The sequence below is a fragment of the Chelonia mydas genome, chromosome 1 (assembly GCF_015237465.2).
Source record: "Chelonia mydas isolate rCheMyd1 chromosome 1, rCheMyd1.pri.v2, whole genome shotgun sequence".
NCBI classification, from domain to species: Eukaryota; Metazoa; Chordata; order Testudines; family Cheloniidae; genus Chelonia; species Chelonia mydas.
In genome coordinates, this window is record NC_057849.1 from 154,935,809 (window position 1) to 154,952,274 (window position 16,466).

The window sequence follows — 16,466 nt, forward strand, 5'->3', positions numbered from 1 at the left end:
TATGGGTGGGAGAAGTATGGAACAGGGTTTTTTTTGTGCGGGAAAGAATTGTTAGGGAGCCTTCCCCATGCAGACCCTGGCTGACCCTTAGTCTCTCCCATTCAGTCAGGCACATCTGCCTGTCCACATGTGTCCCTGCATCCCCACTCAGCCAGCCCCCCCATATGTCTCTGCAGCCCCCTCCCTCTGCCCCATGTGTCCCTGTACCCCCATCCTTATTCAGCCCCCACCCTAGTCTGTGCCCCCCACTGGCCCTTCTGAACCCCAATCTATGAACCCCCAGCAGGTCCATGTGCCACACCCTTTCCATCCCTCCATATCCCTTGCCTCCTGACCTTGCCCCATGGGCAGGGCACTTTGAGGAACGCAGCCTCTTTTCTTCCCTATCTGCCGATGGGGCAGCTCCCACCCCAGAGTGGCTGCTCTCTGTTCCGGCGCACAGTGGCTCCTAGAGGGTGAAAGGCATAACTGCAGCACTTCTTGGCAGAATGTATTTTCTGCTGAGAAAAAAATATTCTGTACCGCACACGAATTCTGCATGTCCGCAGTGGTGCAGAATTCTCCCAGGAGTAGTCTCTACCCAGGAAAAACTCCTAATAGAGTAATGGGAATCTTGCCTGCGTAAAGATGGCAGGATCAGACCACTAAATTTATATTATATGGTAATATATTAATTGATTTATTTTTAAAAAAAAACAGACTTTCTTTTAAAAATCCTTAGTATACTTAAAAAAGTTGCTAACCTTTAAAAAATGTAAGTGCATAAAGTGCTAATATGAAGTGCCAGGTTGACAGCGCTGGAGAACAGAGTCCTCTGAGTATCCATAGGAGAGGGAGAGCGTTGGCATTTGCAGTACAAACTTCCCAAGCACTTTCCCCTGAAAATCAAACCTAACCCATCTCTACAGCCTTGTCTACAGTAGGGAATTAAAACGTAAAAATCCCACCATTGCCAGCACTGGTTCAGCTGCACTGTTGTTTGCAACATTGGAGGTCCTAGTGTAGACAGCTCTCTGTCTCCAGCAGCTGTGTCAATTAAACTTGCTCAGCAGAGTAGTTCAGGTTTCCTTTATCTAGTAAATCCCCAGACTCTTTGCTGAGACTATCCACAAGACCATGCAATTAGTGTTGGAAACAGCAACTGCTTCTTAAACAAGATAGTAGATTTTAAGAAGTAGGTTCTTTTAGTTAGGTTTAAAACAGTAAAATGAGAAAATGGTGCTAATATAATCCCGTCCTCCACAAATGAAGTCGAGTAGCAATATGCTATATTTCTCTCACTCTCTTCTGGAAATGCAAGCTAAACATTTGATATTCTCGCATATGTTTTAAATATATTTTTAATATATTGGCACACACACATTTATACCTTAAGCATAAATAACATATTGTCATTTCTAACAGCTGCCTCTTGTACTTTTCTGATATACCAAAATGTATCATGAATGTAACATACATAATGCAAAATACGTTTTGGAAAAGAATCAGTTGTATACACATGTAAGAAATAGATACCCAACATATAAAATATATTTCTTTAAAACAGCTTCTGTTTCCTTTGAGAGCATCCATTATCACTAGGCTACTCTTCAAAATATTACAGTTAATTATGAGAGATATCAGTAATACTTCTCAGGAACATGTGCTTTTATTTTCCAAATGATTTGATTATTACATGATTATGACTCTAAAATGGGACAAGCACACAGTAATCTGAAAGTCTAGGATCTAATTCATGCTCTGTTGTGTTTTTATTTTATTTGATTCCCGGGTTCAGTGACCCGAAGAGCAAATAAAAAGATTTGTTCCATTACAGGGAATAGCTTTCAGTTACCTCAGAAAGGGTTTTAAAACTGCTGTTGAAAATCAAAGAGCTGAAACAAAACAAATAATACTTCTTATTTAAAATACCAGGAAAGCTTCATCTCTGCTTACCGTATACAATGCCTGGAATGCTACGAGTCCAGCAGTAAGAATAAACACAGAAACCTGTGTACCCTGAATTCAATGCCTCTCAGATCTGTCTCAATGGCTGTAGCATACAAGAGAGTGACAAGTTGCTTTTAAAAACCAACCCAGTAACAAAACTAGATGTTCTACTTTCACTCCTTCCGCCTGTCAAAACTCACTAAGTACCAGGACATTCTAATCCAGGGAACAATCAACTGCAATGTGATGTTTATGGATGTAATAAATGACTTTCAGAACAAAAATGTATGTTTTTACAACCCTAGAGTGCAGTAAATATATATGACTAACAATGGTAGTGCCTCTCATCTTAAAGAGACAAAGCACCATTTCTTTGCACCATTTTAATCAAGAATGATATAATTGCTTATTGCAAAAAAAAAAAAAAAAAAAGAGAATTATGCAGACACCATTTAATCTCTCTGGCTCAGATCCTCAAAGGCATTTAGGACCCTAGCTCCCATTGAAATCAATGGGAGTTAGGTGCCTAAAAACCTTTGAGGATCTGCACTTCTGTGCCTCAATTTCCCATCTGTAAAATGAGGATAATAATAATCTTCCCATTCTCCTATCTTCTGTCTGTTGTATCTATTTAGCTCTTTTGGGCAGGGAATGGCTCTTACTATGGGCCAGATTGCAATCTCCCTCTCATGCTGAATACTGCCTTATGCCATCAGTAATCTCATTGATTTCACTGCAACTCCTTGTGTAACTTAATGTGCACCAGGATATCACAATCTGACCTTACATGTATGCACAGTGCATAGCACAATGGTGTCCCAGGCCTCATTAGGGCCTCTAGCTCCTACTGGAACGCAAACATGCAACGTGATTGTCACCTTCATTCTGAAATTCACATTTACAAAAGTGGATATGGTTTTACAAGACAAGAGTTTTTTCATAATTTGCAAAGGACTTCAGTTTTGCTCCCCAACATTTTTCAAGTGAAAATCAGAAGGTTTACACCCACCCAATGATATTGCAGTAAAATAATGCTGCACAGTTTACAGGCCAAATTCAACTCTTTCTGCAGCTATCTGTTACCTATTCTGCACTTGCTCTGTGTGGAGCTCTCGGCAAGGTTTCTTGTATGACGACAATGGAAATTCATCCCCAAATGAAAAGGAGTACTTGTGGCACCTTAGAGACTAACCAATTTATTTGAGCATAAGCTTTCGTGAGCTACAGCTCACTTCATCAGATTCATACTGTGGAAAGTTTCCACAGTATGCATCCGATGAAGTGAGCTGTAGCTCACGAAAGCTTATGCTCAAATAAATTGGTTAGTCTCTAAGGTGCCACAAGTACTCCTTTTCTTTTTGCGAACACAGACTAACACGGCTGTTACTCTGATCCCCAAATGAGGGCATGATATTCAGCAGTGCTTCCACAGCCTGGATATGAGCTCTGCAATATAGGATCAGAGAGGAGGAGTTTGCCCTTTTTCTTTAAAGGCCAAATTCCAGCAGTCTTCAGGTTTGGCCAGAAAACAGGTGCATACCAATGCTGTAAAAGCACTTTCTTTGTCAAGTGTACTGTGCCAGACTGCTGCCATGCACAGATTTTTCCTGCCAGAATCAGGAGAAATTTAGAGTAGGACAGGTATATGCTGGGCTGAGTAGGTTACACACACACTAAAACAGGTGGCCTCATACCCCATAATCCCTCGGTGCCTTCTTTAGAATGGCCAGAGTTACAATCCCTCCCCTGCTTCACCTCTGGCCCCAGACAGCTATTGCAGCCTACAAGTATGGGGAGGCAGAAGCAGGGATCTTACCACTTCCCACTGACTTGCTCACGGGGCGTGGGGAGTAGCAGGCAATTTGGTCCTGTTCCCCTGAAAAACAGTCAGAATTGCATTTTGAGCAGGTCAAACCAGGTGGTGGGGCGGGGGGAGGTTGTGGCTTACCTCACACTTCCCTAGGTGGCCAAGCAAGGCCTGTGATAATCTCAGCCTAAGGACCAGAATCAGGCTGGATAATTTCTGCCCCATGGTCCCATCCTCAACACACCTACCCGAGCTTGTGCCTCTGTCCAGCTCGCAGTCAGGATTTATCTCTAAGCATTTTGTTTTGATGAGGATGATAGAACTTCCAAATGTAAAAGATCAGAAGAACAAAAGCCTTAGAAATGGGCACAACGAGAGCTGGTTAGGAATTTTTTGACAAAATGTGTTTTTATTGGAAAATGCCGATTCATCAAAACCAAAGCTTTCCATGGAAATCTGGATGGAAATGTTGCTGAGGTCTAAGCTGGAATTTCTGGGAACAAAAGAGACCCTCCGTACAATAGTCATTTGATTAGGGCCCTCACCTGGGATGTGGTAGACCCAGGTTCAAGTGCCCATTCTGAAGCAGGCAGAGATGTCTCCCACATTCCAGCTAAGTGCCCTACCCACTGGACTATTGAGTCAGTCTCAAATTCTCCTGTTGGACTTTGCAGAAATAATTAATAATCACAGGACCAGAGAGCTCAGGCAGAGGACAGGCTTAAACCTGCATCTCCTACATCCCAGGAGAGGGCCCTAACCACTAGGCTAGTCTCTTGCTCTTGCTAAGGGTCTCTTGCTCTGCCTCCCTGAAAATTTTTTAAAGGTCATGGTTTTGTTCCACTGCAGAACAAAAACAAATTCTGAAACCTTGAAATTTTTCACAAAACGGAATTCTTGTTTTGTAGTCAGCTCTAATTCTGACCCCAAATCCATTGCAGTTCATCATCTAAGATTGCTCCACAAGTTAATTAGGGCTGAAACTTGCAAACCCTTACTCAGGTGAGTACTCTCTTTGCAAGTTACAGTAGCTGCTGTTGGATTTACACTGGCGTACCCGAGATCAGAGTCCAGCCCACGAGCTACTTGTGTGAATAAGTTATGTAGGGAACAGCTTTGCAGGATGGGGACCTTTTCCCTGAAGACATTGTTTAGAATGAGCATGTCACACTCTTGCATAAGTTTTAAGAATTATCTTGGCTCCTAAATGAAAATAGATCATCATATATGTAGATTCAGGCATTGGTGACAAGTTTCTGTCATTTCACAAATAACGAATAGGTACAATAGGCTATATATAACCATTCAAAAAAATCTGTGGGTCTCACTTATATATCATCAATGGGCTCATCAATCAGCAAGGCGGGTATATAAACAGATTTGCACACAGGTCTCCTACCAGGCAGCTACATTAATTTGTGTAGATCCAACTCTTCCAATTCATGCTGGTATCTCTGGGGAAGAATCATGGGCTTTCTTCCATATGAGTGGTTGATAACAAGCTAATTGACAAGGAAAATAAAGGGCAACTGAAGTTGGAGGCAGAGATGCATTCTTCGCTCTTTGTCTGGCCAACACAATATGAAATGCACTGGTAACTGTTCCTAATGCTGAGGCTCTGTAGAAAGAAGTGGTAAAGGCATTAATTGCCCTGTGCGTTTGTCTAGATATCATCTCAGTTGATAAGACAAAGAGGCTACTGATCTCTTTGCATTTCAATATGCAGTCCAAATTTGGTGATGAGGTTACTTTGTTATACTTTTCCCAAGGACTTGTCTGACTGAGCTAGTGACAGTGGCGCTAAGGAAAAGCTCAGAGGTGAATTCGGTGCATCTAAGTGATGACAGAGGCCTCAGAAAGAAAATGCTAGAGAGGAATTTAGTTTTATTGTTTTCCTTAAGGGTTGGAATTCTGTAGGATTTGATCTTCAGCATAATTTAACTCGCATCTATCGTATTAAGAAGTGCTTGAACTTTAGTTGTTGCAAAACACTACTGTCATGAATCTGTGAGTCCTAAGACCATTTTAACTTCAGGAATGAGACCGCTGTCTTCACATTGCAGAAATCTAAGCTACTTGTGATATAACAGTATTCACTGGAGTTAACGGAGGATGCCCCTATCATGTGACTGGGGTAATCTTCCGCAGTCCTGACCCATGTGACTATGGCCAGGACAAAGACTGGCCTCTTACCAGTACACCTGTGAATCACACCTTTACGCTATGTCTACAGTACAAACTTTGGTTGATGCAAGTTATGTCAGAGTAAAGCTGCTGCAGTTAGTATACGCTTGTGCGTGCACACTTGTCTCCTGGCATCGGCGCTTTGCGATAATCACCAGGAGTGCTCGTATTGATGCACAACCACCGGCTCAGCAGGTGCAGAATGACAGCTGAACGTGCTTTTGGTAGATTGAGGGGTCGCTGGTGTTGTTTATTCACAAGATTGGATTTCAGTGAGAAAAACATCCCAATAGTTATAGCTGCCTGCTATGCCCTGCATTATAGCTGTGAAGCAAAGGGGGAAAAGTTGCTGCTGGAGTGGAGGGTGAAGCAGCTGTCTGCTGAGAGTTTAAACAGCCAGACACAAGGGCTATTAGAAGATCTCAAGGAGCTATATGGCTCAGGGAGGCTTTGAAAGAGCACTTTATCAGTGAGCCACAGTAATATGGTGTGGTGTGGTGTGCTCTACCTGGCCCTGCTGTGAGGGGGCCTGTTAGGAATTGTATGGTGCTTGGTATACATCTATGCATGTAACAGTCAATGTACCTATTAATTTTGTGCTGCTTGCTGTACATTTATGATTATTATACTGTGTGGGTTTGTCACTGATCCTGTGAGTTGTGTCACACTATGCAGGAACAAGTAAGTGGGTGCTTTCAGAACTGCTAGGCACTCTGCAACGTATGTTATGAACTGATGAAGATGTTCCAAATAATTGAATTTTATTCAGTAACAAAACCAGTGCAGAGAAAAATCTGTGCAATTTAAAAGCAAATACACTCAAAACTTTAATAAATTAATAGAACAAAATGTATCAAGGGGAAAGAATATTCATATCCATTTGTGCTACACATACAGCTACCGTGGCTTTCATAAGGTCAGTGAAGCAGTGGTGGTCCTTAATGTCCCCTTGTGTGGTAGGGCTGTGGACCCTGGTGCCATGTGGAATGTTGATGGGTGGCTGCAGGGAAGTGCTGTAATGGAGTTTGCCATGGACTGCAAAGGGAGGAGACCCCAGGATTGTTGAACCCGTAGATCCACAAGAGCCTGTAGCACCTGTGTTTGCTGCAAGAAAAGCCCCATTATGTCCTGATACATCTCTCTCTCCTTTTCCTGCTGGGAACCCTGGGCCTTTCTCCTCTCCACACTCTCCTTCTCCAGACTGTCTGCAATGTTCACCTTCCAGGCCCTCTGCTCCCATTCTCATGTAGCACTATCTTGCAGGATCTCACTGAACATGTTGTCCCAAGTCCTCTTCTTTCTCCTCCTTATCTGGCTCAGGTATTCTGCTGGTGTGAAGGGGAAACCCCTTCAAGGCTGCAACTTCAGCAGTTACAGATAAAACAGAAAGCTAAAGTTAAGGTTCAGAACTCACTTCCCTCGCTCCCCCAAAGTTTTAAACAGACCATGCCTATTGACACTTCTGCTTTGGAGTGCTTGTATACGGCACCACTCAGCACCAGCCGTGGTGAATAAGTCTTGCTAGGGGTGAGGGAAATGAGGCAGGAATTGCTCAGTTGCATGAAACTAGGGCAGTGGCACTGAATACTGGCACCATTTTCCACAGACTGTGGTGATTTTAGCTGATATCTCATTCCTGAGGGTAACAAAGGCACAGAGATCACAGCTGCTGCTGGTGACCCAAAGTTGCCTAGGCCTGTATGCTGCTAGCCTGTGTACTGCAATGGCCTGCTGAAGTTACCGCTGACTGGCATGGGAAAGTGTCCTACCGCAGAGGAAGAAATAAGGCTGCCATCCCTGGAAACCTTCTGGAAAGGACTGCAAATACCTCTATGAAAGTTTCATCGAGATCTCTCAGAAGGATTCAAGGGACATCCCTGTGGACATAAACAAATTTCTCCTCATGGTACCCACCTTGCCTAACTCTACAGGGGAATGAAAAGCATATAACAACACTACTTCTCTTTTTTGTACTGCTACCTCTTCTAGTAGAAGTAAAATAATGCAAAATCGATAAATGTGTCCTGTTAAGTTGGGAGTGCCACCACTGTAATGGGAAATAAATTTACACACTTACCCCAAGATCCTTCCCTTCCATTGGGCTCACTCATTCTTGATTGCCAGGACTGACTAGATGCATTGGAGTCTCAAACAGGTCCTGGCTAATGGCATAGCTGGACCCCTCCCCTGGTCGCTTGTCTCCCATCTTCCTCCTCCTCCTTGCTGTTCAGGTCAGGAAACTGTGGCTCAGGCTCCCTGGAGGTATCCACGGTGGTGGGTTCTCCTCTAAGTATGGCATGCAGTTCTTTGTGAAAACAGCAGGCCTGTGGATCACTGTTGGCCTCCCTGGCCTTCAGGTATGCCTGACATGCCCTTTGCTTTCATGCGGCCCTGCTGCTGGTCCCTGTCATACACCTTCTCCTGCAACCCCCATGCAATCTGCTCATAGATGGCCACATTTCTATGGTGGGTCCATAGCTGTGCTTGCACAGCCTCTTCTCGCCACAGGCCTAGGAGATCCAGTATCTCCTGTCTATGCCAAGCTGGAGCTCATCTGGAGCATGTAGCCAGCATGGTCTGTTGGGCAGTTGTTCACAACAGTGGAGAGCTTCCAGGTGTGCTCACCAGGCTGGGCAATCAGGAACAGGCATTTTAAAAATTCATGGGGCATTAAAAGGAAGGAGGGGCCTTCTGGTCTCTGTGACTCCTGGCCAGTGGAGTTCACAACTGAGACCAGAGTGGTCAATGTAGGGATTGTGGGACAGCTGCTGGAGGACTGCTAGGGTAAACACAGGTAACTCAGTGTCTTTGCTTGCACAGCATTGACCTCTGTACATCAACCATGGCTCAATGCTGCTTGGGGAGGCGCATGTAACTGCATTGCTGTAACGGGGCACTTACATTGGTGGGAGACAAATTTAAGGGTAGACACATGTACAACTAGGTCAATGCAAAATGGCTTACGTCGACCTAACTTTGTAGCGTAGACCAGGCCTCACTGTAGTGAAGCTGCTGCTTATATTCCTTTCCAAGGGTCAAACTTTCCAATCTCATCTTTCATGCTCCTCTTTGCTCCATTTACCCATACTTCACTGTTTTCCAGCTGTGTCAGAGAGCAGTGAAAAGAATAGTGCTAGCTACACCCCTTGTGGAAACTGCTGTGACCCTTTTTTGGCATCTATCTGACTAACAGCTAGTTGCCTTTGAAAGCAGAATGTGGTTGCACCCTCCTTTCATGAAGTCAGGTTTGTTTAAAAAGAAAGAACTAGAACTGAGCATTTTTACAGAAAAGAACACTTTGCCACTCTCAATTCTTTTTATCCCCTGAAAAAGGTCAGGAATGTTTAAAATTAATGGCAACCAATGTAAATGAGAAACAGAAACGAAAGAAACATTAATTCCCTTGCATACAGTCCAACTTGCTTCCCTTTTTCCAAAACAGAAAATGTTTGCCTGCTTTGGCTACTAAACCACCAGGAATTTCCAGCCCTTTTCAGCTTAGATCTTTGGGAATCCCTACTTCGTAAAATGAAGCAAGAAGCCACAGACAGTATGAAAATGATGAGCCGTACCCTGCAAAAAGCATTCTCCCCTCCCCCCACCCTCAGCTGACCAAAAAACCAGGACTATCAGAAAGTGTGAAAAGGCAAATGTGCTCTTGGAAAATACAAAGTGAGCTTCATGTAAATAAAGCCAAACTACCTGGAGCCATTGGGTCGGATTCTCAGCCAGTGTAAATCAGTGTAGCTCGATTGCAGAGCCACACTTACGCATACCAAATGAGGATCTGTCCCTTTTTGTAGATGAGGCAAGCAAACAATGATACTAGTCGGAATTTAAGGAAGGGCACACCTCCTAAAACCCCTTTCCTTCTCACTCGATAATGCAGGTATTTAGCTCCTAGGCCAAGAGTTCTGACACTTTTACAGTGTGGAGCACATTTTAATAATAAGAAGAATATCTCTCGGGCTGGCTCCCTTCCCATTTGCTATCACATGGACCCCTCTCCTCTCATTTGGATAGCCTTCCTCAGTCTTCAGCAGTCACTGCTATGTGAAGTCTCTTTACTGTCATAAAATCCTTTCCCCTTTCCAATCCATTCTATTCCTTTCCCTTGTCCTGCTCCCCTGCACATGCTTCTCTGTCACCTGTTCCCTCTCTCCTGACATGCTTCCCAATTGCTTGGCCCTCCCCTGGACATATTACCAGGCTGCCTCATTTCCTTTTCCTCTGGACATTCCTCTTCCAATGGAAGCTAGCAGATGCAGCTAGGGCCAGGCTATTCTTCCTTGTTTCTAGCTGCCTTTACAGGCCTCTGCACACTTCTTTGCAGTGCAAAGCCAGCATCCCTCTAGAACAGGGGTTCTCAAACTTAATTGCACCATGACCCCCTTCTGACAACAAAAATTACTACATAACCCCAGGAGTGGGGACTGTAGCCTGAGCACACCTGACCTCCACCACCTCGAGCGGGGGGAAACAAAGCCGAAGCCCCAGGGCTTCAGCCCCATGCTGGGGGCCTATAACCTAAGCCCCGCCACCCGGGGCTGAAGCCCTTGGGTTCGGCTTTGGTCCTGGGTGGTGGGGTTTGGGCTTTGGCCAGCAAGTCTAACGTCAGCCCTGGAGACCCACAGCTTGAGAACCACTGCTCTAGAACCAGGTAGACAGAAGCAGCCACTACCACATGACTAGCTGGCTCCCTGCTGAACACAAAAATGTGCTTGTGAACCTCCTGTGCTCGCCACACCAAAATCTGGGAGCTGCTGGCCTAAGCATGTTGCTCAAAAGCAGAGAGAAAACGTGAAGCAGATCGGACTGAAGTGAAAGTGCCATTTCTGTTCCTTTAGCTGCTTTGGAAAACAGGCCCCTGAAAGCACACATGGTATATGCAATGTTGTTGTCCACCCAGAGCTTCTTCAGTCATGTCACATTTATTTAGAGCTACTGAACCTGCGCCCAGTAAATGTTTGAAGGAACGACACCCTTTCCTCAGCCTGTTAGTGCTACTAGGGTACAAATGTTGTGCCCAACTTTGAGGAGATGTTTGCAGAGGTAAAAAACAAAACAAAACACTACAAAACACTTTCAAAAGTGATCAGCAACGGCCTTACCCTTACTGATGTCAGTGGGAACGGTATGTCTACACAGCAACTAGACACCCGTGGCTGGCCTGTGCCAGCTGACTAGGGCTCACAGGGCTTGGGCTGCAGGGCTGTTTCATTGCTCTGTACACTTCTGATTTTTCTACCTTGCAGGGTCCTAGATCCCAGGCTCCAGCCTGAGCCCAGACATCTACACAGCAAAGAAACAGCCCCACAGCCTGAACCAGAGGGGCTGGCACAGGCCAACCACGGGTGTCTAGTTGCTGTGTAGACATACCCTAAGACTTTTAGCATTGACCTCAGTGGGAGTGGAGTTAGACCAGTGGTGAGTCCTTTTGAAAATTCCATGCTACATGTTCACAGATGTGTCTCCAACTTGAATTTAACCACTTTTTACTTGGGAGTTAAATATTTTACACAGTTCTTGATTATGGCGTAGCCGCAGCCATGTCAGATCAAATTTTTTTTTTTGCAGTATAGCTAGAGAACGTACAAGTAATACATTTTCCAGATTATTTTAATCCCAAACTACCAGCTCAGTCAAAGGCGTTTTAGTAAATATGACTAAAATAAAGGCGTTTTACCTGATAACTGTCCAGTGGCCACAGGTCTCACTTTATACGGAGTACTGCAAAACATCAAAGAGGGCTGGTTACAATGACACTGATAAAACACTTTGTGTTTTCTGTATAGGACTGGTGTACATGCCATAAAGAGTGGGAGGAAGTATATGAATGCATTCTAAGCCAGCTTGAAATTTGTGGGTTGAAAATTTACCCATGGAAATAAAGAACATGCACTTTCTATGAATTTATCGCCTTCAAATTTGCCACTGCACTGGTAGTCAAGGACTTGTGCCACCAGCACACACCAGGGTCAGACTACAAGCACAGCAGAAATCTCTCCCCTTTGGGGAGAGTCAGGTTAGCTTGGAAATAGAGGTGTCAAGGAAACAGTCACTGGGAAGAAGAAAGTTCCTTGGGGCAGGGACAGACTTTTTGTTCTGTTTGTACAGTGCCTAGCATACTGGGGTCCTGGCCCACGACTGGGGTGGGGGCCTAGGCACTGTGGTAATACAAATAAATAAATAAATAATGAGAGTGGCCACAGTAAAAAAAATAGCAAGGCAGAGCAAGCTCTGAGAAGCCAGGGGACAAAAATAAATGGGGTTCAGAGCAGTTGGGCTTGGAGCAGCACCTCATAAAAGCCGGGACCCCCCCCACCCCGTTTCCAAATAATGACATGCCTAAGTTCTAACAGAGAAATAAAAAAGACTGTGAATTAAGGGAGCTGAGAGCCTTTGGAGTAAACATAGTGGGTTGTAAACGGATGTTCTACTTGAAATACTTATGTGCAGTAGTTTTTCCTCAGATAGCTCTGCCTACTTTAATAGCAGGTAAAATTACAAACCAAAGAGGCATTAGTGTTATAATCTTGTGCCCAACTTCTGCTGACAGCTATCTCCCACTGCACAGGCTCTCCTGCCACATTGCACAGGAAAGGTGTTTATGGCTAAGCAAACCCTTTTCCCTGGGCTTGACACTATTTTACAATATCGCGTCCTCCTCAGGCTTACCTCTCTGAGTTTGCTGGCATTGTTGGATCGATGGATACCATGCAATTATCAACTGTCAAAAGTGAGATAGTTGTGTTCCTGAAAGACACAAATCAAAGAGGTTTATTTAACCTAGAAAGTGATGGTCCTGATTCTGCGCTGCCTCAGACCTTGCATTGCACAGGTATAACTGGCTAAGTGGGCTTAAAACACTCCCATTTTGAGTAGCTACTGTATCTCACCCACTTTGCACTGGTGTAGATGACTACACCAGGGGCCAGGCAGTGGAGAATTAGGTCTTAATGGCTGTGTTCTGTACAGTATAACCACAAGAGACATTTGTGATTAAAATGCAATTGTGGTCTTGTCTTTCCCCAGAGGGAACTTTGCTCCCTATAAAATCACATATGCTGTGCTGTTGAATAATCAGATACTGACTTCCACTGAGGAGGTATCATGATTTATTGACTTGGCAGATATATATTGACGGAGTTAAAAATCAATAAAAATACTTACCTTGAGATAATACACACAAAATCCAACCCCCTCCAAGCTACACAAGTGATTATCAGTGTTGTTATCCACTTCTTTTACAAAAGGGAATTCTGAAATTGTTAAAGAAACTCCTTCACAACAAACAAAAACAAAACACCAACAGCAACTGAAAAGAGGGCAATGTTTTCTGAATATTAGTTTGCTAGTTTTGGCACCATAGTCTGAACTGTGCTCACCAGAAGCTTGTTTGAAATTAGTGAAACTTCAGCAGCCCTTTGTATGGCCCTATTTAAAACAAACCATAACCTAACCTGTTTAACTGAAACTCTCCTGTTATTGTCCATGAATGGCTTACATTGTTAAACAAGGTTTTCTGAGGGACAGTGGAAATGCTTGACATCACAGGCAAATGACAGTAGTTGAGCTCTCCAATATCAAAGGAGGGGTAATAGCAAGGGTAAACAGCAAAGCTTATTGGATTCCATCCCAGAGTTTTATGTAAATAATAGTCAGTAGGATTCTCCACATGCCAACAGAGTTAACCACACTCAATAACCCTGTGATTTAATGTTTTTTCTTGGGTTTTGTACTGTGGGTGTGTACATCTAAGGGACATCATACTCCTCTCTGCATACCCCTTTTAGAGGGTTCTGTGATGTCTAAGGAGCAGTGGGAACTGGACTCCAACGCGTAGGCAAAGGGCTGCTGGCCGATTCCCCCAGATTCATGGGTGAAACCTCCAGCCAATTCTCTTTGTGGAGGATAGGTACACCAAACTCTATCCCAAATGAAACAATTAACAAGAAACTCCAGGAGTGGAAACTAATGGAATTTTTAGACCGCCCCCCCACCTCACAAAAATAACCCATTTAAAGGAGAACATGGCCTGGAACAAGGGACTCGGTGACATTTTTTGTTTGTTTGTCCCATTTGTGCAAAATTCTAGTGGGTACTCTGTTTGGATACCAGGAACCTTGAACAAGACTGGTATAGTTCTATTTGACAGTGCCCCAAATGTAAAACTGGCATCCTTGACTGGGCTTGTCTGTGCACAATTTCTCAAAACATCCCTCTCTTCTATTCTATTCCTTATACCAGACTAATATTGTGATATCTGAGCACCTTCCAATAGTGCATTAAGCCCTCTTCTGTTATTCAATATGCATGAATTACTGTTACCCCAATTTCTGATTCTCACGTTCTGTAACTTGAGATATGCCTGAGATGCAAAATTCAAATCTGGGTTCAGATCTGGATTTTGAAATATATTCTCCTCTTCCCAAAACTCAGGGATTGTTGGGTGTGAGGTTCCATTTTGGGCCCACCTCTGAATTGTTCTGAAGAGGGAAGGAACCAAGGTGAAAGGTGTGTTAGCCCTTGTCAAATGTATCAAGTGATGCCTACCTTGGTAACCCAGTTGCAATGCAGAAGAGGTCAACAATATCTCTGGAATTGCAGTATTTACTGAAGACCACCTTCCAAGCAAAACAGCAGCAGTGAAGAAAAACAAGAAAAAGAAGAGAAGGTACAGTTAAATTTCATTGGACATGGACCTCATGTACTGGCTTTACGTAAATGACCATTCTTGCTTTTGAAATATCTGATTTGCCCTGGGCATTGGAATTCTTTCCTCCCTTTCTTATCTTCCCCCTTTTCTAATTCATTTATTTTCAATGAGAAAGCAGAGCAGGAAAGGGGATTTTGGAATCCTAACCCAACTATCTACAAATCTAGCATATGGTATCTGAAATGACAGCAAAAGAAACTTTATCATTAATCTGGAGAAGGATCATGATCTATAGAATGGGTCAGATCCTCAGTGTCAATAGGCATTGGTTAATTCAAGTCAATGGTGCTGCACTGATTTATATCAGCTGAGGATCCGGTCCTGTAATTTAGACAGAATGTAATATTTTCCAAGTAAGCCAAACTTCCCACTGTAATGTATGGCACTATTGCAGTACTGTTAAGTTAGCAGTTGAATCCACTTGAGATGCAGTTGAATCCACTTGAGATTAATTTTTGCAACTGCTGTTGACCCCCAAAGAATGCCCTTTATCCTTTTACACACAAAAAATTATGTTAAAAAACACTATTAAGGTTGCAAAGACAACCCTAAAAGATGTCAGTTTAAAAATCTCCAGAAGTCAGGACATGCTGGCATTAGGTGTTCCATGCCATGCCTTTGTGCATTTGCATTATGATACAGTCTTTAATTACATGATCACATACTATTTTTTCCATTGGACCCCTGCCTCTTTCAGTGCACAGGATAGACCTGCTCTGGAGATGAAGCATGATTGTGTTGTAAAGAAGACTGTTGTCTGTCAGACCGCTGCTTCATTTGTTGCAGAAGTTAGAAGATGTGGGGAAGGGGATTGCAGGAAGAGAAAGGACACACTCGTGGTCCTCCTGCAATCCCCTGCCTCATTCCTTTCACCACACAGACCTCTGCCATTCGAGTAACTGATAGCAGTAGTGGGTTGTCTTCCTGTATGTGGACCAGCACGAGAGGGGGGACAGGACGCTTTGCCAGTGGGTGTCACACATATTTGCCGACGGCAGAGGAATGGTGAGACTCAAGGATCTTGCTTTCCATTCCAGGCTCTAATGGGGAGTGTGCTCGACTGGGCATGGATTCTTCTGTTTATTCGCCCCCAAGCATGACCCTTTCTCTAGCCTGTTCCAATTCTGTTGCTTCCTCACTCCTAGCTCCTTCTTCCAATCTCATTCTCTTCACTTGGCAGCTCCCAGTCTCCATGCCTCAGGCTTCTCACCCCAGTCCCAACCTCCTTGCTCAGCCAGTCCCAGTTCTCCCCTCCTGGCTTCTCATCCAGTCTGCCTCTCTCCCCAACCCTGGCCTCCAGTTGCCCCCTCCACCCACATTCCCAGTCTCCTCATCCAACTTCACTGTTCTCTCTTGCGTCCCAGCTCTTTGAACCACTCTTTTTGTCCAGTCAGTCCCACTTCTCCTCCGCACCCAGCTCCTCATCAGATCTCTCTCCCTTCCCCGGTCACTTCCTTCACTCTGCCCCCACTCAGTCCCAGTATCCTCCCACCTACTGGCTTGCTCCCCATTACCTTCCCTGGCTCCCAGTCTTAGTCTCCCTCCTGCCCTAACTGCTGATCTGATCCATGTCTCCCTCCCCATGGCCTTCCCTAGCTCATAATCCCAGTCTCTTTATTCATCCAGTCCCAGTCTCCTTGACCAGCCTGCCCAAGTCTCCCTCTCCCCCCGCCCACCATCAGCTTGCAGCCCCACTCAGGCTCCTTGTTCTAATCTATTCTTCCTCAGGTATGGCTCTTGTCTTTGCAGCGCCCTCCTCCTCACTGCCTAGACCCCACTCATTCAGGTATCTAGATTAAATGTACAGGATTGAACAATTAGATCATT

The 16,466-nt window shown here is 44.3% G+C and overlaps 1 protein-coding gene across 5 annotated transcripts in view; it reads right to left on the minus strand.

The window, feature by feature from the left end:
* Window positions 1-16,466, minus strand: part of PDE9A (phosphodiesterase 9A) — an 86,999-nt gene that overhangs the window by 59,889 nt on the left and 10,644 nt on the right. For 3 of the 5 annotated variants that reach the window (XM_037903389.2, XM_037903398.2, XM_007064481.4), the window contains exons 2-4: window positions 14,477-14,547; window positions 12,599-12,676; window positions 11,607-11,650 (exon numbers count right to left, since the gene is read on the minus strand). In XM_037903389.2, coding sequence (XP_037759317.1) covers window positions 11,607-11,650; window positions 12,599-12,676; window positions 14,477-14,547 — 193 coding nt within the window. Of the gene's footprint in view, window positions 1-1,935; window positions 3,156-11,606; window positions 11,651-12,598; window positions 12,677-14,476; window positions 14,548-16,466 lie in introns of those variants that run through there. The other 2 variants (XM_043538168.1, XM_043538167.1) reach the window with 1 other exon arrangement.